General features: G+C 32.4%; 3 protein-coding genes across 3 annotated transcripts; all 3 read right to left on the bottom strand.

Annotated features, from left to right (window-relative positions):
- Nucleotides 1-1,737: 1,737 nt before the first annotated feature.
- Nucleotides 1,738-5,691, bottom strand: LOC110641349 (putative vesicle-associated membrane protein 726). The gene is made up of 6 exons (XM_021793033.2): nt 5,528-5,691; nt 5,084-5,309; nt 2,949-3,090; nt 2,742-2,862; nt 2,477-2,539; nt 1,738-2,206 (listed from the first exon to the last, which is right to left on the bottom strand). Exons 2-6 carry the CDS (start codon nt 5,271-5,273, stop codon nt 2,063-2,065), a joined length of 660 nt encoding a protein of 219 aa, XP_021648725.1. The 5' UTR covers nt 5,274-5,309; nt 5,528-5,691; the 3' UTR covers nt 1,738-2,062.
- A 5,740-nt stretch (nt 5,692-11,431) lies between these two features.
- LOC110641334 (protein SULFUR DEFICIENCY-INDUCED 2) lies at nt 11,432-14,279 on the bottom strand. The gene is made up of 4 exons (XM_021793016.2): nt 14,014-14,279; nt 12,690-12,902; nt 12,282-12,437; nt 11,432-12,073 (listed from the first exon to the last, which is right to left on the bottom strand). Exons 1-4 carry the CDS (start codon nt 14,131-14,133, stop codon nt 11,666-11,668), a joined length of 897 nt encoding a protein of 298 aa, XP_021648708.2. The 5' UTR covers nt 14,134-14,279; the 3' UTR covers nt 11,432-11,665.
- A 1,558-nt stretch (nt 14,280-15,837) lies between these two features.
- LOC110641348 (uncharacterized) lies at nt 15,838-20,886 on the bottom strand. Its single transcript, XM_021793032.2, has 10 exons — nt 20,723-20,886; nt 20,510-20,630; nt 19,734-19,833; nt 19,302-19,445; nt 18,823-18,881; nt 18,594-18,661; nt 18,451-18,502; nt 17,447-17,617; nt 16,725-17,324; nt 15,838-16,165 (listed from the first exon to the last, which is right to left on the bottom strand). The coding sequence occupies exons 1-10, from the start codon at nt 20,728-20,730 to the stop codon at nt 15,950-15,952; spliced, it is 1,539 nt and encodes a 512-aa protein (XP_021648724.2). The 5' UTR covers nt 20,731-20,886; the 3' UTR covers nt 15,838-15,949.
- Between the last annotated feature and the right edge of the window lie 1,283 nt (nt 20,887-22,169).

Here is a 22,169-nt window from a genome sequence, read left to right as displayed (position 1 = left end):
TAACTCTAATATTATTAAATTAAAATTTATTAATTGAGATTAAAACTTTTTGAAGTCCTTATTTAAAATAAATAAATAAACTTTTATTTAATAAAAAAATTAAAAGAGTAAAGACTAAAAGCTATCATTTAATAATATATTTTTAGTCATAAATTAAATTAGACTATGTGATAGATAAATTTTTTTTTCTTAAAAATTTCTCGCACCCATCATATTTTTATTGGAAAGGGGGAGAATGAAATTTTTGAGGGAATCAAAATTTTATTTATATTTTTAAAATATAATTTTTTATATAGGATATTTTTAAAATAGAATTAATAAGTCTATATATTAATAAGTCAATTCATTCAATTTTTTAATATATGATATTAGTCAACGTGTCAATGTGAATGAAATGATTTTGCTGTTTTTAAAGTTTTTAAATATGGCATATCAGTAAATCCACGAAAATAGGGAGTTTAAGATTTAATGTAATACTAAGATTAATGTTGAATTAAAATTTAATTGGTATTATATTAAAATAAATATTAAATATATTATAAATTTAATGATTTTTTAAATATAACAAAAAAATAAATATTATAATTAGTAATTTTATGTATTTTATAGAGAAAAATATAAAAAAAAAGTGATTTTAGACTTTGACATATAAAATATCATAATTTAATTTTTATTAATTTAATATAATTTTTTTTTATTAACAAATGTAATTCAAACAATTAATTATGCGGTGACATGATAAATCCGTCAAGTATTTTTGTTAAGCGTTTTTTTTCCGCAAAACCTATATCTATCAAGTGTCACCAAACTAACATCATGTGTTTTCCACGTTAGCACCAACTAACAATTTGAAACATATTAATAAATTTATAAAAATTAAACTATAATCTCTCATATATCAAAATATGAAAACAAGTAATATTTTTTTTTATATATACTTTTCCCCATTTTAACATGTAAATAATTTTCTTAAAAGTAATTTAACACTTTCAATTTCTTATGCATTATATGATATTATATTTATATATTATATCAAAATATTTATTATATAAAAAACTACTTGATTTTATCAAAAGTAATTGATTTTTTTTGTAAAAAAAATAAGAATTTAACATAATTTTATAAAGATTTTGTAAAATAATTCTTTTTTTATAAATAATTAATTATGAAAAAATTTTTAAATTAAAAAATTTATTATATATGATTCATTTTTATTTTTTTTAGAAAAATATATTTTTTACAAGAAAAATTTTTATTTTTTAATTAAATTAATAAAATTTTCATAATATGAAAAAATAAACATCATTGTAAAATTTTAAAAATTTATCTTATTTTATATAACAAATTAATTTTACTTTAAAATAAAACCAAATAACTACAAAATGCACCACCATTTAATTGCATTGAATTGAAAATAATTACATCAGATGATATTCAAGAATAAAAAAATGTGTAATTTTTTATCTTACAAAATATGCAAGTAAATAATTGAATTACAAAAATTAAAAAAATTACATTTTATTTTATTACCATAATTAAATTATTTACATATACCCTTGAGGTTCAAAGGAATCAAAAACCTAGTAATTCTCTTGCTGGAAAAAAAAAAAAAAAACTCATTTGTTCTTTAGTTGCTTCCAAGGTGTCTTGACTTGTGAAAATCCACATAAGTGATCTCTTTCTTGATTTGAAACATATAATCAAGTAGAACTAAAAAAAGTTTGATAACAAGGGGTATACAAAAAGACGATACATAATAGCATTCCAGAGGGGTAATCCAAACTGCAGGCATTAGGCATCTTCCATTACATCTTGAGCAAATATTATAAGGGCAAGGAAAAATATCTACCATGGGAAGTTCAACATAAACCTATACAACCAATCCAAAATACAAACCTTCTCACATCCCTAAAGGCTAACATGAAGGGAAAGGTGTTAACCTAAATGACCCCATAGAGAGAGATCTGCAAGATGGATCCTCAGAAGAAAGGCGAAAACAATTTAGCCAGACAATCCTGTCAGCTTGCCAGCACAGATAGCATCCGATGAAATTCAACAGAAATTAACATTTGAAACCATGACAGACGGATAACACTATGATCAGAATCAAGGCAATGATAATACCCAAAACAATCAATTTTATCTTCATATTCTGAATCCACATCTTCCTTCTCATCTTAGTTCCCTGTTGTCTGAAATCTTGTGCCTACACATTTCATCAGTTTAAACAAACATTATCAGTGCATCAGATAGAAAACTGCACTAGGAAAAATAAACAGATTATGACAAAACCAAATTTGATCCCAATTCCCATTTGAGCACTAAAAAGTGCCCTGGTTTTGCACCCCATTCAGCATCATGCAGGTGATGTCTGACAAGATTCCAATAATTTTGAAAGGCCATTTGAAAGAAATGGAACAATTCCCTTAACCAAAACCAGATTGCAAGAAAAATAAGCAGGCTACATTGGACGAACCTGTGAGCGAAGGTTCTCAGTTTTATCCACCAGCAGCTCAATCTTTTCACCACGATCAAGAACCTGCAAAAAAAGTTTTTTTTTTTTTTATTACAAACTTCCAAAATAGTCATCTCTATGCTCAATGTTCAAAATGTTATCCTCTTTAGCAATTACACATTTACTTGCAAACATGCATGAAATGAAAAAATAGGATCCCAGGTTCTTTTAGCCTACAACCAACTTTTACAAAAATTGGAAGAAAAATCCAGCAGTTACTCTGTACCTTCTCAATGTTTTCCATCATCACACCCTTAACTTCGGAAACTTGAGCCTTCACTTTTGCAAGTTTGCTGATCTCTTCAGGATGATCCACACAATACTGCATGTGCTCCTTCAGTTTGGACCTATAATATGGGCAATAAGTAAACAATGATAACAAAAGAAATCTAAATTCGTTAATATGAAAAAAATCAGAAATAGACGTACATACCCAAACTCTCTATTCAGGCTCTTGGCCTGAGCAGTTGCAGCTTTTCCTCCACCATATCTCTTGTTGAAGTCTTCCTTAACTCGCTCCAGAAAGGCAATTGGAATTTGTCTTCCAGCAGATTCAACTGCAACCACACAGTAGGCTGCACCATCCAATATAAACCAACAGAGTTAACACAAAATTGGGTTATCATGAAAAAGGCAGTGAAGCATTCTAGTTTCAATGTGCAAAGGGTTCAATTAAATCAAGCATCATGAATAACTAAACAAAAGAAATGGGACCCAGGGCATGCCCAGAGGGGGGATGAAGGATTCAGTTAATTTGCCTAGTATCACCATGATGCAAAGTTGCAAACTGGATTCAAAATTTGAAAATTGCAAACACTGGACACAAGCATCATCATAATCATCCTAATAAGAAACTGCTAGCAAAAGCTATAAAGTTAAAAATTAGAGCCCATGCAATACATAAATTGCTTGCCTAAAAGCAGCCTTAAGTCTCCTAATCACTTGTTCTGCACTCTATAAGTTCATTCATTCAGAAATCAGTGTCCACTATCATTAAGCAACATAAAGAAACAAGGCATAAAATTAACAATAGAAACAGTTACATATGGAGAGAAGCAACAGATTACAATAAAGATACATGCAGCAGATTTGTTACTAACTCTATCCTCATATCAGTATATCACATTATGTAAAATCCCAAAAAAAAATTCACAAAGAAGAAAGAAATATAATCATAGTTCCCTACAATGTTAAAAAATGTTTAAAAAATGTTAAACGCAACCAAATAATAATAATAATAATAATAATAATAATAATAATAATAATAATAATAATAATATTTTTTCGAAGAAGTGACAAAAAAATACTTACTAAGCATTTACATTTACTGCACACAAACAAGAACATAATACAGGTCTAGTTACGGAAACAACATCTTCATTCACTCCTAAAGCTGCTCCCAGAAAAAGAAAAAAACTTAAAAAATACAAACAATAATGACAGAAAACAATCCATTGAAATATTATGATAAGTAAAATTTCATGATTGACATCGTGTCAGACTAATGATGGTTGGTACATAATAGGAAGAGAATATATTAGGCTCACAAATATATTGTAATTATTCAAGACACTTTCATCAATTTCATCATGGACTCATTATTTATACATGCACTCATGGAAAAACCAGTAATCCCCCAACCCAAGAAAGAAAAAAAGAGAAAGAAAAGGCTGGGGAAAAAAAGGGGAGGAGGGATTACTCCAGTGATCATCCAATGCCGCAGGTTAGCAACCATAACAATAACATAATAACTTCCTAATTTGCTAAGCAACATGTACTAGTCCTTGTAAATGTTATAAATCTCAATACCTAGACAATAATCATTCTCAGGCGTCAATGATGCAATCAAATGATGTAAATACAGAGTTGGTATATGAAATTTTAATCCCAAAAGGCTTCTAATATATACACTGGCCACACAATTAATTGCTAGTAAAAGTCCAGGATTACAGAAGGAAACACATTTACATTTCAGTTCTTCATCATTTTTTAAGATCTAGAAAGTGATGAAGAAAAACCAATATAACGTACGAGAACCAAAAGTTTGAATCCTTCTTTTTTAAACCAACAACCAAACAGAGCAAGACTTAATGTGTAAGCGCATAGTATTCCCGTCAAAAGCCAACACAGACAAACATGAAAAGATCAATTCAAAAATTAAATCGACTCAACAGAAATAATAACCAACAAAAAAATATATTTAGGGAAAAAGGAAATTCATGTCTAGATCAAAATTCAAAATCCATATAAGCCAGTAATTTCATAATCACGAGACGCAAGGGCATTCCAATTCCAATGAAATCACACCGTCAAACGCACAGATCCCCCAAATAACAAAAAAGGCCCAAAAGTCAACGAAATAATAAACAAGTCCAAAATGAAGATCTAAAAAAAATTTCAATGAAACAAAAGTATCTCGGCACACAAAAAAAATCAGCAAAGACATTTCTAACGAGACATTAAGCTGTGATCCAGATCAGATCAGAATTCAAAATCAAAAAACAACACAAAAATAGATACAGGAAGGGGGGAAAAGCGTGCAGATATAGGTGGACGAGAGAATCTTACTAAAGCCGTTTTCAACCAGGTAATTGAAGGTGTGGCCATCACAGTTATAAGTGAATTTGTTGTTAGAAGAGGGGAGTTTCTGGAGGCATTGAGAGGCGATGCTGGTGAAATTCCCTGTGAACTCCGTGTACTCCGCCAGAATCACCGTGCCTCGAGCGACGAAGCTGTAGATCAGCGACTGTTGCCCCATCTCTGTCCTTGTTTACCTACGAGAAACAGCAAAACCCTAGCCCCAAAGATAAATCAGACAGAAAGGAAGGGAGAAAGGGAGAGAGAGAGAGAGAGAGAGAGAGAGAGAGAGAGAATGGGATCGGATAAGAGAAATTTGGGGAATTTTGGGTTTGTGGGTATTATAAACTAATTATTTGTATTGTGTGTGGTTTTGTTTGAATTATATATATTGAGTTATAAACAATGGAAAAAAAAAATTATGGAGAGAGCTACCTGGAAAAGGCTGAAATGGAAAATGGACGAGAGAGAGAGAGAGATTAAGGGAAGGGAGAAATGTTACAAATAATTCTAAAATGCGGCTGCTGCCACGCGGTATTTTTGTTTTGAAATTTTGAGATGTCAGGAGTTTTTCAAATAGGAAGTTTCTATTTTGACCCGACCAAATCCAGTGGACTATATTATTAAAAAACTATAATGGTTAATTATGTGGTATTGTAGTCGTATTTATATTTATGAGTTATTTATTTTAAATTTCAGTTAAAATTAATTATTTATATTTACAATATATAAAAGTATGAATGAATATGAGTTTTTTAATTGATAAAATATTTTTATATATTTAATTTTATTATTTTAAAAATATTTATAAAGTATTTATCTCTGCAACCTAATTTATTAAGGTCACAATCAAATTTATAAACAATTTCTAAATAAAAAATTTTATAAATAAAAAATATTTAAATCTACTTTAAAATAGCTCTTTACATTAATAGCATGTATATTATCTCTTGTTTCTATTTTTAGATGAAAGCATAAAATAAAAAATAATACTTTTTTATTTATTTAATGATTTTCAAATATCTAAATATTATACTCTTTGAAAAATAGTTAGTTTTTATCAATATCGATCAACTTATTTTTACATTATATTATATTATATATATATATATGAATATATAAATTTATTTAATCAATGAGTAATTTATGCTAACTTCGTCTAAGTAGTTTACGCTTAACCGGTCCCAAGCCCAGATAAAAGAGGAAGGTTACGTTAAGTGACAACCAGCGTAAAAATTTTATTACACCTTATGATATGGATTCAAATGATATAAACGCTGGGGCGTCCTCTACTTACGACGCACTACATTGGAGCCCGAGTGTAGCGAGAAATATGCAAGGTGTAGGGCATTCATCGAAAGCGATGCGCCATGCCGGCGCTCGGGTGTGGTGTTAAGTGAGCATGGGTTTCCACATCGTGAATTGGTGTGGGTAAAGAAGTTAGTCTATAGGACAGATAGTAGAACAGATAGTGGAATAGAATAAAAGATAGACATAGAAAACAATACAAGATATCATAGAAGGAAACCAATTAAGAAGGAACAGGATAGGAGGATGATCAGGGTTGGTACTTTGAATGTTGGATCACTTACAGGAAAATTAATGAAGCTTGTGGATACCTTGGAAAAGAGAATGGTGAATATTACTTGCATTCAAGAGACTAAATGGGTAGGAGAGAAAAGCAGGAAAGTGGGTAATTCAGGGTGCAAACTGTGGTTTACCGGAAATGAGAGAAATAAGAACGGAGTGAGCATAATCATAGACAGGACATTGAAAGATGTTGTAATAGCTATGAAAAGAGTATGAGATAGAATTATACTAGTAAAGCTAGTAGTAAAAGGAGAAACAATAAATGTAGTTAGTGCTTATGCCCCACAAATAGGACTATATAGTGAGTAAACAAATGTTTTGGGAAGATATGGATGATTTAATGCAAAGCATACTGAATGAAGAGAATGTTTTCATTGGTGGAGATTTGAATGGACATGTAGGAAGTGATAGGTAAGGTTATAAGAATGTTCATGGAGGTTTTGGTTTTGGCAGTCGAAATGAGGAGGGAAAAAGCATTCTGAATTTTGCTATGGCATACGACCTAATACTAGCAAATAGCTACTTTATAAAAAGAGAGTCACATTTAGTGATTTTCAAAAATGGACAATATAGAAGCCAAATCGACTTACTCTTAACTAGGAAGACAAATAGAGCTCTATGCAAGGATAGCAATGTCATTCCAGGAGAGACTTTAACAAGTCAACATCGGTTAGTGGTATTGGATGTCAAGTTTAGGAACAATTCAAGTAAGGTCACAAGAAATAGTGTAGTTCGAACAAAGTGGTGGAAGTTCAAAGGAGCAAAGCAAGTAAATTTCAAAAATGAGCTTCTCGAGTCAGAAGTATGGAAGCTGGATATGGAGGCCAATGATATATGGATATAGATGGCATCAAAGATTAGAGAAGTAGCTAGAAAAGTACTTGGAGAGTCTAAAGGACACGGACCACCCTCAAAAAAGAGATGGTGGTGGAATGAGGAAGTACAAAAGGCAGTGAAGATAAAGAGAGAATGGTATAAGAAATTACCTAAATGTGATAATAATGAGACATATGAACAGTACAAGATAGCAAAGAAAGAGGCAAAAAAGGCAGTTAGTCAAGTAAGAGCATAGGCTTTTGAAAAGTTATATGAGAAACTTGAAACTAAAGAAGGGGAGAAAGATATTTATAGATTAGCAAGGAGGAGAGAAAGGAAAGGTCAAGATCTCAATCAAGTTAGGTGCATTAAGGATAAAGAAGGAAAAGTATTGGTGAAAGATAAAGACATTAAATAAAGATGGAGAAATTATTTTAATGATCTCTTTAATAATAGTCAAAATGGTAATAGCGTGAATATAGACTATAGAACAATAGAAAAGAATGTGAATTATACTATAAGGATTAGATATTTAGAAGTAAAGGAAGCACTTAAGAGAATGAAAGTAGGTAAAGCTTGTGGACCCGATGGAATAACAATTGAAGTGTGGAAGTATTTGGGAGATATGGAAGTGACATGGTTAACTAAATTATTTAATAAGATTCAAAACTTAAAGAAAATGCATGATGAATGGAGGAGGAGTATTTTTAGTACCTATTTTTAAAAATAAGGGAGACATACAGAGTTGCTCAAACTATAGGGGAATTAAACTCATGAGTCATACTATGAAGTTGAAAGAGAGAGTTGTGGAGTATCGACTACGTTATGATACTTCTATTTCTCTCAATTAATTTGGCTTAATGCCTGGTCGTTCAACTATGGAAGCAATTTTTCTTATTAAAAGCTTAATGGAGAAATATAGAGATGTGAAGAAAGATCTACACATGGTTTTTATTGATTTGGAAAAGGCTTATGATGGTGTTATAAGAGATGTCTTATGGAGTGTGTTAGAACAAAAGAGGGTATCTATTAGGTACATATAAGTGTTGAAATATATGTATGAAGGAGCAACTACTATTGTGCGCACAGTGGGAGGGGACACAAGAGATTTTATATCTCAATTTGATTATACTAAGAATCAGCTATAAGCCCTTACCTTTTTACATTAGTTTTAGATGAATTGATGAAACATATACAAGAGAGTATTCATTGGTGCATGATGTTTGCGAATGATGTTGTTATAATAGATGAGACACGAGAGAAAGTCAATAGAAAGCTAGAGCTTTGGAGAAATACGAAGACAGAATACATGCATTGCAAGTTCATTGAAGGCCAAACTGATAATAGGGAAGGAGTTAGTTTGGATGGAGTGGTTCTGTCCAAAAGTAATCACTTTAAATATCTCGGCTCAGTCCTTCAAGTAGATGGAGATGTGAGGAGGATGTTAGTCATAGGATTAAAGTCGGATGGTTGAAGTGGAGACATGCCACGAGAGTTTTATATGATCGCAAGATTATCAATAAGTTGAAAGGAAAATTTTACCGTACAGTCATTCGACCTGTTATGTTATATGGTAGTGAGTGTTGGTCACTGAAAAAGTCGTATGCGTCTAAGATAAGAGTTGCAGAGATTAAAATGTTAAGGTGGATGAGTGACCATACTATACTAGATAAAGTCCATAATGAGAGTATTAGAGAAAAGATAAGAGTGGTGCCAATTAAGGATAAGTTGAGAGAAGGGAGATTGAGGTGGTTTGGTCATGTGAAGTGCAAACATATGGAGGTTCCAATTAGACAATTAGAGCACATTAGGTTAGAGGATAACAAGAAAAAAAATGGATAAACCTAAATTAACTTGGAGGAGAGTAGTACAACGTCACTTAGAAACATTAAACATTTCTGAGGATTTAACCCTAAATCGTTTAAAGTAGAGAAAGCGAATATATATAGCCGACCCCAAATTTTTGAGATAAAGATTTAGTTGAGTTTTTTAATGAGTAATTTATGCTAACATGGATGAATTTATGCTCTTGTCTTTGGGTAAATTGGAATGAGTATGATAGGGTGACTTTTGAGCATGTTGCCGCGAACTCTGCTGCGACTGTCAAGAAACTTATTTGAAGCCATTCCGATCTCCATTTTATGCCATTGATAGCAATATCCTCCGATCAAACTCCTTACCTACAGGTACTCTAAAATTGAATTGTGACAATGCTTGGACAAAGCGAGAAAGCCTCACAAATGTAGCAGTGCTGGTTAGGAATGTCAATGGCAAGTTAATTGATGGTACAGCTAAAAAAGCTGTTTGTTCCTCCTCTTTGACAGATGAAGCTCGTGCAATCCTTTAAGGAACTCTTTTAGCTCAGAGCATGGGATGTTCTTCGATTATTTTGGGTCATACTCTTCTATTCTTGTATCTGCTTTGCAAAGTTCTCATGGCACTATTGATTGGGAAATTGACACTTTTGTTACATCCATTTACTATTTTATTTCGAGCTTTTCGTCAAAATTCTTTAAACGGTGAATAGAAAAGCAAACAGTTCAGCAAAATTATATTTAGTAATTTACTGCTATGTAATTGGTCTGTACTCACTTCTGTTGTTTTGCTGTCTTGTATGCCTTCTGGTAGCCCTTTGGCTTGTTTAATGCAATATTGCAGTTAAAAAAAAATTTTGTGTAATTAATAATTATGTGACGTTTATTTAAATATTTATATTTTCATTAATTTAATTTTTTTGAAAAACTTTTTAAAGGATTATTTAAAAAAATATTTCCTCACGAATGATTACATATTTATTACTACTAAAAAATAATTATATATAAAATAACGAGCGAATAATACATACCTCTGTAAAAGTCTATTATTAACATTTTTTTATAAGTATTATCATTTTATATTTTTTGCAAATTATTTAACAATAGTTGATAATTAAAAAGAAATAATTGAAAAATTAACTTATTTGAAGAATTATCAATTTATGGAGAATAAATGTGCAAAATTATTTTTTTTAAAGCTATAAAGTTTTTTTTAGTTTAATTAAATTTTTTGTAATAATTTTTTGTTAAGTTTACATTAGTAAACTATAGAAGATATAGAAGATAAGTATAGCAATAATTTTAAATAAGATTGTCGTTTTTGTTTTATATAACTTATAAATGAGTAATATTCAAGAGTATTTTAGTCTCTTCGTACTTTAGTTGTGGCTCTAACATATTGAGCTATGAAAATAGTGGCTCTTATATATTAATTAATTAATTAATTAATTAATATAAAAACCTATTCTTTCTAATTATATTAATATATTAATTCAATAATTAAAACAAAAAGAAATAAAAATTTAAATTGAATAATAATAATAATACCAAAAAATGTGCGGATTGGGTGTGAATTGGCTTGTGAATTACGTAGGCACTATGGATTTGGGTGTGAGTCGTTTGTGTCAGCCTCCTGGGCCGCGGGGGGGGGGGGGGGCGGCGGCGGCGGCGGCGGTAGGCCCAGGGGCGGGAGTGGGGTTTGCAATGGGTAAATCTATAATAAGGCGGGTGTCTCTTACCCCATAATAGTGTCTTATGCTCTATATATATATGGCTGTTTTGCCCTCTCGTTTTTTCTTTTGAAAAAAAAAAAATCAAAACAACGTGAGAAAATAAAATAAGTATTCAAAACAATGTGGGAAAATAAAATAAGTATTTTGACGAAACGATATTTTTAGCCCTTATAAAATTTATTTTATAATTCATAAAATTTATTAATAATAATAAAAAATTATAATAAAAAATAATTATAAATAAAACAATTTTGACCCTAATGAGATACATACATAAAACTTTTTGACAGAAATTTTCAAGCCCATTGAGCCAACAAAATAACAAGAAAAATAGTATCCTTGATTCCTACTTCATAACAGGGCTTAAAGCCTTAGACTTCTGATCATATACAAAATCTTGGAAATTTATTGTTTATCAATTATGAGTCTTCCATGACAACTTTGCTACTTATATAGGTGTTCGAGTTCCATTGCAAAAAACACTAGAAAAGTATACACTGTACAGTTCCTTTCAAGTGCAAATTTGTTATACAGGAACTCTTTATCTTAATCCCAGTTATTCGCTTCCATACCATCCATTCATCACATCGTTCTATTAAGAAAGATCTCAGAATATAAGATCAACAGGCTAATTGATCTCTGTGTGGATATATCTCTTCAAAGATGGGAAGTCTCCTTGATCTATATGGGTTACACTGGTTCATCAAATGGTCAAGTCCTTCAACAAAAGCATCTTCTAAGCTTAATCCCACTGATTTTGAGGGTAACAGTGTCGATTGGCACGTTTCTAATTCATGAAGCAACTCTTTAACACGGTTTTTGGACTTGGGATCATCTGATCGTGAAAGCTTACCCTTCAATACATCATCAAGGACTGAATGCGCCTCAGCATATCGTCTCTGCTTCATAAGGCACAAGCACAAGTTGCAAGCCTTGTTAGCATCAGGATCAATTGATTGAGCCTTTTGGTACACAACTTCCGCTGCCAAATAATTTCCTAGCTGCATGTATGCCCAACCCAAGTTTCCCTGTAGGTGATTGTGAAATCAGCTAAGTTTAAAAGCAGGACAAAATGGAAAAATATTAACAATAAAGTAGGAGCCGTTGATGTTTCCATTTATAAAAATGACAAATAACAGATAATTCAAAGAAACAAAGTGAAACAAAACAGCTCATGTAGTGATCAGAACATGTGCAGTAGTACTATAAAAAGAAGAGACTAGATCAGTTCAGTACCAGTATCCGAGACACCTCTTGCCTGATGGTAACCTGGAACTTCCTCCCATGGGAACGGGCTGTCTTAGTAAGCTTTCCATTGAAGGCTTCTCCTTCATAGATCATCCGAAGCTTCTGCTTCAATAGTTCTATCTGCTCCTCAATTCTCCCACATTTCTGCATATAATTACCAGTGAAAACTCACCAAAAGATAACCGGACAATGAACTCACATTTTAAAAACAAGAGAATCTAGCTAATCTCGTTCAATTGTCATACTTCTATATTGCCATTGACAATAATGACATAGTGATAAGAAGCATGATGTATTCAAAGGTTAGAGAAAAGGCAATGGACTTCATATCTCATACAAAATACAACCAGATTATCTGTTGTAATTTCTAATCAAACTTTTGTACCATATGAGTACCTTGTATAAGTCAATGAGGACATTATCTAGTGATTCTTGGGCTTGCTTGGAGCAGCGATGCCTAAAAGATTTTACAGCTTCAATTGCTTCCTCTGCTCGATCCTGCTGTTTCATAACTACTGCCATGTCTTTGAGGGCACTATCTACTTTATCTCCAGCATTCATTGCTTTCCAAAACAAAACTATTGCCGCTTCTGGATCCTTTTGAACTAGCTGCATTTCCATAAAGAGGGATTAACACAAGTAAAAAGAACCAAAATAAATTTACAGAAGACTGCAGTTACATACTGAGTTACTGAAAAAAAAGCCATCATTTACTGACAGAGGCTGCAAGCAAATTAGTCCACCAAGAAAAAAAAAAATACCATATGTGCATATTATATTGAAAGCTTTACAAAATTACATTAGCAGGAAGTCTCAATTGCCAATAGGATTCTCAAAGGCGTTATGGCCAGGTAGAATCAAGTTCAGTTTTGATGTCAACTCCATACAATCTTGTGATCAATGCTAGTTTGCCAATTCAATCAAGATCAGTTCGGAATTGGAAGTACTTCGAAATTTCAGCAAGTTTTCACTTTTCATTGATTACAAAGCAACCGAATGGTGGGCATGTCAATAAAGCACAAATCAAGAACACCAGGTATGTAATTGCAAGCTATAATAAAAAGGTTTCCAAATTGAGAAACAAACAGAAAACCCAGGAAGAGTGTAAATACGTTTAAAATAACACAGCGAAACAACATCTGGGATTCCAGAAAATAGCGTAAGCAAAAAAAATTTCGTCAACGGTTCGGATCGATCCACCAGTCAAGCGCTAACGCGTGAGCTCACTAATCAGTGGTCAACATTTCATTTTTATAAAAGAAAATTCTATCGCCACTTTATTTTTTAAAAAGTAAATACTATTTTATTAGTGGCATAAAAAAAAATAATACAATAAAAAAAATTCTCCCCGACTTCTGTTTGTTTCGACGGAAACTATTTCCATAGTAAATTTTCCGAGAAAAGGAATATATATATATATATATATTCTTCAAGGACCTTTCAATACCTAAAAGGCTAAAACTACCCCATAAACCTGTTTTACTCAGAACCAAACAAAATCCAGAAAATCAACTACTACCCAGCGAAAATCCCATCGTGAATAAAATGTTAAAAACTAATTAAAAGATGGATCCAATAAAATCCCAATTCAATACAGGCAATAAGCAACAACATTACACAAAAGGGAAGATTACCCAGTTACGTATATCTAAGCTAACGAAACCACTGACATAAAAAGGAAAAAGAAAATAATGAAGAAATCGATATACCATATATATACCTGAACATGCTTGGCTTTAACATAAGGGCTATCACCAGGAGGAAGCTTATGAATGACATGGTAAGGAGGCTCTTGATGATTATTATGATGATGATGCTTCTCTCCTTTTCCGGGGTTCATCTTTCTTCCCCTTGAACCTCTTTTTAAAACACTTCCTTCTTTAGCTATACACAGTCAGGACTGAGAACTGAGATGGAGAGACCAGAAGATTTGAAGATGTTCTGCTACAGCAAATATTTGGAGAGGGTGGGTATTGAAGGTGGATGAATCTGGACGTACGGAATGTAAAAGTTCAATTCTTCCTTCTCGTGGGACATGTTCTTTCGAGATTTTGACACGTGGCATTTTTTTATTTTTTTAAAAGTAGACGGCCCATGGCTCCATGGCATCTAGCTTTTTGTTGGGATGTGAAATGGCTGCTATTTCTTCTCCCCGTCTCCATTTAACGATTCCACCCTTCATTTTTATGAAATTTAATAATCTATCGTTGGATTAATTAATTAATTAAAAAATTATTTTTTTATAATACACACTTTTAATTTTTACTATTTTTAAATTTTAAAAAATTTTATTGAAATAATTTAAAAATAAAATGAAGGTATTTATTTTTCTAATGTGTCCTTATTTATATATTAAAAAATATACAAATGGATATTTTGAATTTTCAATACAAAGCTTCATTCTTGTAAAATCAAATTAACATTAATTTATTTCTTTAAAAATAATTTTATTTTTGTAAAATAAATAAATATATATACATATCGAAGGCCGTGCATAGTGATGATACAGAAATGGCAGGCCACCAGTCATGTCATGCCAATTGCCCGCACCTCAAACATTGGATCAGGTCAACATGCCATAGGCTGCAATTGGATACCACATCGCCAGCTGGTTTTCAATTTATTATTTGCTTCACTCAATTCTTTTTTCAAAATATTTTCCTACAGTAGCATTCAAAAAATTTTTGAATTTCCTTCTGCTAGAAATTATGGTAAGAACTTTGAATTACACCGACAGACAGATTAATTGAGAGCTATATAGGATGGCAACACTTGTGAATTGTTTGTGCGTAGACTTATTTCTTACATCTTTTTCTATTTCCAGAGGCTTCTCACTGATGAATCCCCTCGTCTGAAGGAATGCTTTACGCTATACAATTTATGGAAAATCTGGTGTTTGTAATGCTTAAAGATTCATCGATGACATGCAAGCCTTTGAGAATTTCATCACTGCTGCAAAAGAGTGGAGGTGGAGAAAATTTGAATGGGGATATGCATATGGCTGAGCCTGCTATTCTGGAAAATCAAACAGCTTATAACTTCCCTGGATTTCCATTAAGTGCATTTTATCGTTAATTAGTGGCCATTGCTCCTATACTATGAGGTTGGCTGTACGTGGGTATCTTAAATGTCTAAACCTTGATGCAGATAGTAAAAGGTATTGATGCTGTTACAAGAGCTGAATGATGCAGATTGTGGAACCTTTATTTTCTTATCCTTGTTTTCATCTTCTTCTGGGCATTAACAGGATGTGAACGTTGCTCAGATCACATATGAGCTGCTTCCCGTTTTACCAGGCATCTCAGCCAGAGTGCCCTCTGAGGTGTTTTAGGAAAATTCTTGTCTCGAATTTGTTCATCAGGACTCAAAACACATTATGTATTGTGGGTTATACATATAAAGCAAATAGAACCCGCACGTTTGGATAATCAGTTCTAAGTTCATTTTTCCCCTAAGCCTAACGGGTTACATAGGTGTTAAACATGGCAATAAGTGAATTTTTGTTAACTGATGGTTATCACATGCGTCCATATGTACCGTTAAGTAGACAATCACGAAGGGAATTTAATCTTCCGCAACATTCAAATAGTTATATTGTACAAGATGTGGGGAAATTTTCATTTATTATGGTGTACATATATCAACAAAATTGGTAATTAAGAAAAAAGGGGCAGCCTCTGCTCCCCTGAGGCATATGAGATGATGCTCCTCTTAAGCGGTGATATGTGGTGTGCACCATGAAAAGCAGCAGCACGCAATATATTTAATGGCCCAAAATCAACCGAGTATGCCTTCTGGAAACCATCCAAAATGGCCATCATAGTCACATTTGCTGGTTTCCTCTCCGCTTCATATTTTTTCAACAGTGATACCTACAAAAAAATCCATGAAGTGTGAGCAAATCATCTATCGGTGCATGCAAAAATGTCCAAGTGATGTTAAAATGCAACTATCAAAAGAACCAATCCAGTACACATTTTCTCATGATGCAAAATACAAACACCATCTCAGACTAAAACCTTAAAAGAACATTCTTATTTCAGGATCAGGAAGCAACCCCACTCCAGTGGCCCAAAGGGCATAATTAGGATGTGAAATCCCCATATGGCTAACCAACCTCATCAGGTTGCTAGCAAGAAATTCAGAGGCTATAATTAATGCTAATAATCTGTAAGCAAGTCAACTGAACTAACTGCAAAAGAAGATTAAAAAACCACAAAAATGGAATGCATTTTATGGATTCATATGTCTTCTAAATGAAACAGGTAACCAAACTAAATACTAAATAGAAGTTCCTGATCTTGATGTGAAAGTGATAGATGTTCTGGATTGTTGAACATTAGGTTGTGGTGGTGGATATTTTAGCAATACCAATTAGAACAAAAGCAGTTTTTGTGGTCATATAATTAAGAAATCTAGAAGATGGCATACCTCCCCTATGTCCATGCCTACAGCAATACCCTCAGCAATGATTCTTGAAAGGGCAAATGCATCTCCGAAACCCAAGTTAACTCCTTGCCCAGCTAATGGATGAACTGCATGTGCTGCATCACCAATTAGAACAACACGTCTTGATGCATAGTCCTTCGCATGCATTAAGGACAGTGGAAATGCCATCCTAGCAGAAGCCAACTTGACCACTTTAGGCGGAACTTCAAAAGAATCATTCGCTGAAATTACCAGATTTCCTCCAAGCCATGAAAACATGTCTGCACTGGCCAATAAACTTGACTTTGGATGAGGACCATATCCATAATCTAGAGCATGATTTACAGCTTTCACAAAATCATCCTCATTCATTGATTTACAATCTGCTGCTTCCTTTGGGTTCATAGTCCAGACAATATTGCTAAACTTATCACCCATTGGCAAAAGTGCAATTGGACCTCCTGGTAGAAAACGTTGCCATGCACACTGATTTTCTACAGAATGCTCTACAGTGCAAATGACTGCATTTTGTGAGTAGTTCCACCCAGTTGTTTTAAATCCTGCTAACTGTCTAACTTGTGACTTAGCGCCATCAGCTCCCACCTGTTTATAAGTATCAGTGATGCATTTTCTAGCAGCTCTCATCCATAATTAAATTTCTAGATTATCTCATTTAAATTATTTTCAGAAGGGGTAAAAACTCCCGTGGCACAAAAGTTTATTACCACCAACTTTGCATATAGGCTGCTGCCATCGCTCAGTTCCAGCTTTGCTAAACATCCATTAACGTATGATGCTTCCGTTGACGATGAACTTTCCACTGTAGATGAAGAGCTTGGATGTAGAGACATCAAAGTTAATCGAGAAGGGTGGATTGTCTTTTGGAAATCAGTATCCTGTAGGATTAACTTCTTAGTTTCTGGAATTGCAAGCAATAAAAAGAACAACACCTTTATGGTATGCAGAATTATGGGTTCAGTTTGTTGATGCATCAGCAAGAAAAGTAGGAGTTCTGTATCCATCAACTGTTCACCAGAGGATAACACACAATACAAGGGAATATGCAAGAATATGGACAAGCCTGCAATACGTAGATTATTATCTTGCCATTTAATAATTCTCATTGATTATTATCTGGCTCAGGAAGAGTTAATCATATACAGAAGGTTTTAAGATAGAATTCACAAATGAAGATATGACTTTCAGGTTTGCACAATACAAATATATTACACACTGGAGGAGCAATATGAGAGTAAAGGAATTATAAGGAAAGATCCAAGGATAAAGAGATTCAAGAAAAGCACAACTACTTGTCACACAGAATGATGTAACTTCACATATTTGATGTGTGATGAGATCTTACACAAACATGTAAGCAGATAATAATATGTTTAATACTTATTTTGGTCCAATGATTCGGCTATATTTCTGGAAGTAGTCTTCCTCTATCTCATAAACTCCTACACCACCCTATAGTTTATAATGTTTAATAATTTTACTTATGAAGAATAATTAAAATAATATTACCAACAATAAATCTGAAAAAAAAAAAAGAATAATTCCTTGGCAAGAAAACCCCAAAACAAATGTAATATAGAGTCCAAGAAACAGACACTTGAAGTAAGGAAATTCCCAAAATGAATATAATTCTATGCAAAAGATAACATATTCTTCCGCAAACTCTAGAAGTTTCATCAAGTATAATGAAACAGTTAATCAAGTAGAATACCTCAACACGTGAGAATAGTGAACTGTGAAGCACTTTATTCTCCACTACACAACTGGATCACGAGCACAAATCAGCATCATTGACCATGAGCGACCAAAGCATTACGAAATGATATTTTGTTACCTCCCCACTTGTGCACTTACCCCAAGACATCTTTATTTACATCTTTTGCATAGTACTTCGTGTATCCTAAGCCAGTGTAATCCCAAACCTACAAAAAATAATAAATTATGCAAAAGCAACCAAACTTTACTTTGAGACTTGATTGGTCTTATTTAAATATGAAGGATATAGTGAAAAGATAAAATGTAATATGCAGCTTTCTGGTGCAGATTTCATGCAATAGAATAAAACTAAGCAAATATATATCACCTGCAATTTATCAAAATATGCATGCCGATGCTGTTGTACATATTGCCAAGCACCTACATCTGCAAAAATATCATTGAACCGCAAAAAGTACATCAAATTTCTGCTTCCATGTCAACTATATAGCATTGTCTATTTGTCCATGCTTGATATTTCAAGTCTGATACACAAGTGGGAAATCTAGAACAAAGGCACCGCCAGTAAGTTAAAAGTTACCCATGCAGCACATAAAATCAAGAAGAGTAGAACATCTGCACAGTGCAAAAGTGTTTCCCTAAAAATCTGTCTGGAAATTTCAACAAGATAAAAATTTTATGGCTTTTGGGTAACAATAGTTGTTAAGAAAATTTAAACGAGTTCAAACCAAAAGCTCAATTAGATGACATCAAACCTTAACTGTGAATTATAATACCATTGGAGCAATGATATACTGCTAAGATCAGCAAAAAATAGATGAAGAATGAACAATGAATATTCAATACCTTTGAAAAGAGATATAGTTGCTGGTGTGACTGTACTAACCCTTGGATCAGGTGGGTCCTCTTTCTTGATGCTTACTTTACTCCCTAAAGCAGGATTGCTGTCAATGATGGCAACATTCAAATGCTTTGTCAATGGTGTGGTTGCTGCAAAAACAAGGTCAACATGATAAATACAAAATTCAATTCCATCACTCAGAATATGCTGGATGAGTTTGTTAATACTAGAACCATAACCTTGGATAGGAAGATGCCATTAACAAGAAGGTTCCCACCTTGGCATTTACCATGTTTATTAAAAACCACCTTCCACTAGATAAGTTGTGGGAATAAGTGTGATCTAGCAGTAGGATACTAATACCACACTTTATATACTCCAAGAACAGATGCAAACCAAGAAATGGACATAAATAAATAAATAAATAAATCACACACCCAAGGAACAAGCAAGGGCCATGCCAACCATGCCTCCCCCAACAATAGCAATGTCATATGGGTGAACTGTATGAGTAAAGCTCTGCTTGTCCTCATGTATCTACAAAGTCAAGGAATACAATTACATGCAAGATTGTACTTCTCCCAAAAGAACTGAAAATCCTTGAAGAAAGTAATAGCACCAAGAGCATAAATACAAGCAGTAAGCATTTGTGAAAGGAATACAAGCTACACTAAACTCTAAACATAACTGGAAAAAAGGGAGGATCACTCATCATTATAAGGAGCTATGGCATAAACAAAATTCACGAACAAGAGCTAGAAAACTATAGCATTGCTGTAAAGAAGGGGGAAAAAAAAAAGTATTAACTCCTAAACTCACCTATTGCAACTCTATCCATTATGCAATCCTCTTTTTGTGACTATGGCCTACATGTAACCTTTCCTCATAGGACTAATCTAATGCCCATTTACCACCTCATTTAGTAGTTCAAAGTTTAAAGGCAAAAAATAAGCCCAATGGTTATTCCACAAACAGGAAGAATAAAGAATTGCCTCTATTGGAATAACAAAATTACACAGTTATTCATATTTGGTATCATTATCTCAGAGTCACTTGTTAACCTAATCTCATGATATGATGAGATAAGCTCTGCCTCTACAAGAAAACTCTAAAAAATCAGATAACCATCATAAGAGAAATGAAATCAAGTTTCGGCCTAGAAAAAGAAGCAAGAGCACCAATTCCAGCCGAAATTTAATCACAACAGAATTACATGGTTGTTAATCTGAGTAGAGGTGGCAGCAGATGCATTTGCTCCACCGCACAAGTTCTTCCGCAGAACTTTCGATTGATAAGCATTAGTAGCAGCAGCAGCAAGTTTTCTAGTGATTGCTCTGTGATGGATTAAACGAAATGAGAGAAGGAAGCTTATATTGGCCGATTGATGAGAGCAAAGCGCTTAGTTTTAGGAATTTGAAATGCGTACCTGTTCATTGTTGCAAGCGCAGGAGATCAGACCCAAGTTCCCAGAGAGGCAGAGAAGACGTTTAACTCCTAGTTGGCAACAACACTGATATGGGTCTAGAAGAGGAGGGGAATGGATCAAGGCTAGGGTTAGGATTGGGGCCATGGCTGCTGGTTGGGCTTTTCAGGGAAGTCTTTGTTTTTCTCATTCACCTTTTTCATAACAATAATTTTATTATCATTATTATCATTATTATTATTATTATTATAAAAAACCCAATAAATTAAAAAAATATTTAATTTAATTTATAAGTTAATTAAATTTATTTAATAAAAAATTATAAATAGATTAATATTTATTACACTCTTTTTCATCTACTATTATATATTATCTAATGAAATTGAAGAAAAATTTCATAAATTAAATCATAATTATTTCATTCAAATTAGATTTTAAAGTTAAAATTTCACAATTAGTAAGATTAAATTAATTCTCATTATATATAATTTACATAATTAAGCCCAATTATATATTATTTTAAAAAATATATTCAAAATTAATATTAAAGTGTTTTGTGAAAATTATATATAAAATTAAAAGTTTTTAAATAATAATTTAATAATAAAATGCATATTTTCTTTTTAAATTTTTATTTGACGTAATAGAAAAATATTTTTTTATTATATATAAATATTAATATTTTGAAGAAACGTAATTTTTTTATTGAAAAAAAAAAAGCTAAATAGATGTAAATGTAAAGATCCTTAGAAGATGAATAGGCAAAATGAAATCAATTTCAGGACATCACAACAGATAGCGATAATAAATTATTAGGGTTAAAAAAGGGGGAAAAGGGTAACTAAACACAATGATTTCATTTAACCTTTAGCACAATACATGCACAAATTAAAACCCTTCCTCACAGACAGCAAAAAAGAAAAGGAAAAGCCATTGATTTAGTAGTACGAGTGCCAGCTTTAAGTGCGAGGTGATGCTTTAAATCCTATCAATTCCAATTTCCTTTAAAAATTTTCAAACTACCATTAAGAAAAAAAAAAAAAAAGAAATCAATTTTTTTTTTTTTTTTTGCCCTTTTTCTTACGTTCATACTCCTGGAAATGGTAATAACACAAATCGGCGCAGAGGTCACTTTTATATTCCCACTCTATAAGAGATCAAAGTCGGTATGAGTTTCTATAAAGAATTTTCATTTTTTATTTTAATTTATTATTATATAATATAAATTTATTTATTAAAAAATAAATTAAAAATTGAAAATATAAAAATACATAACAATAAATTTTTTAATAAAAAAAATATATTATTACCAACACAGAAACATTTTGTTTTCATTCTCACCTCATACACTATTAAAATTAAGTGTAGATGAGTTTATTGAGTTCAAAATAATTATCATCGCTAATACTTCTCTCCACATGTTTCATGCCCAATGCCAGGAAAAGCAAAA

Source organism: Hevea brasiliensis, chromosome 4, assembly GCF_030052815.1.
Source record: "Hevea brasiliensis isolate MT/VB/25A 57/8 chromosome 4, ASM3005281v1, whole genome shotgun sequence".
Taxonomy (NCBI): Eukaryota; Viridiplantae; Streptophyta; class Magnoliopsida; order Malpighiales; family Euphorbiaceae; genus Hevea; species Hevea brasiliensis.
The sequence above is the reverse complement of the archived record's forward strand: the minus strand, read 5'-3'. Positions and strand labels throughout refer to the sequence as shown.

Excerpts from the sequence above, each read along its gene's own strand:
- LOC110641349 (XM_021793033.2), bottom strand. The coding sequence starts at position 5,273 with ATGGGGCAACAGTCGCTGATCTACAGCTTCGTCGCTCGAGGCACGGTG. Across the intron at positions 3,091-5,083 it reads CCTGGTTGAAAACGGCTTTA|CCTACTGTGTGGTTGCAGTT; the intron begins GTAAGATTCTCT and ends TGGATGGTGCAG. Across the intron at positions 2,207-2,476 it reads CTGAGAACCTTCGCTCACAG|GCACAAGATTTCAGACAACA; the intron begins GTTCGTCCAATG and ends TGAAATGTGTAG.
- LOC110641334 (XM_021793016.2), bottom strand. The coding sequence starts at position 14,133 with ATGAACCCCGGAAAAGGAGAGAAGCATCATCATCATAATAATCATCAA. Across the intron at positions 12,903-14,013 it reads TTAAAGCCAAGCATGTTCAG|CTAGTTCAAAAGGATCCAGA; the intron begins GTATATATATGG and ends ATGGAAATGCAG. Across the intron at positions 12,074-12,281 it reads AAGAGGTGTCTCGGATACTG|GGAAACTTGGGTTGGGCATA; the intron begins GTACTGAACTGA and ends AATCACCTACAG.
- LOC110641348 (XM_021793032.2), bottom strand. Across the intron at positions 19,446-19,733 it reads GGCCCTTGCTTGTTCCTTGG|CAACCACACCATTGACAAAG; the intron begins GTGTGTGATTTA and ends TTGTTTTTGCAG. Across the intron at positions 16,166-16,724 it reads TAGGCATGGACATAGGGGAG|GTATCACTGTTGAAAAAATA; the intron begins GTATGCCATCTT and ends ATTTTTTTGTAG.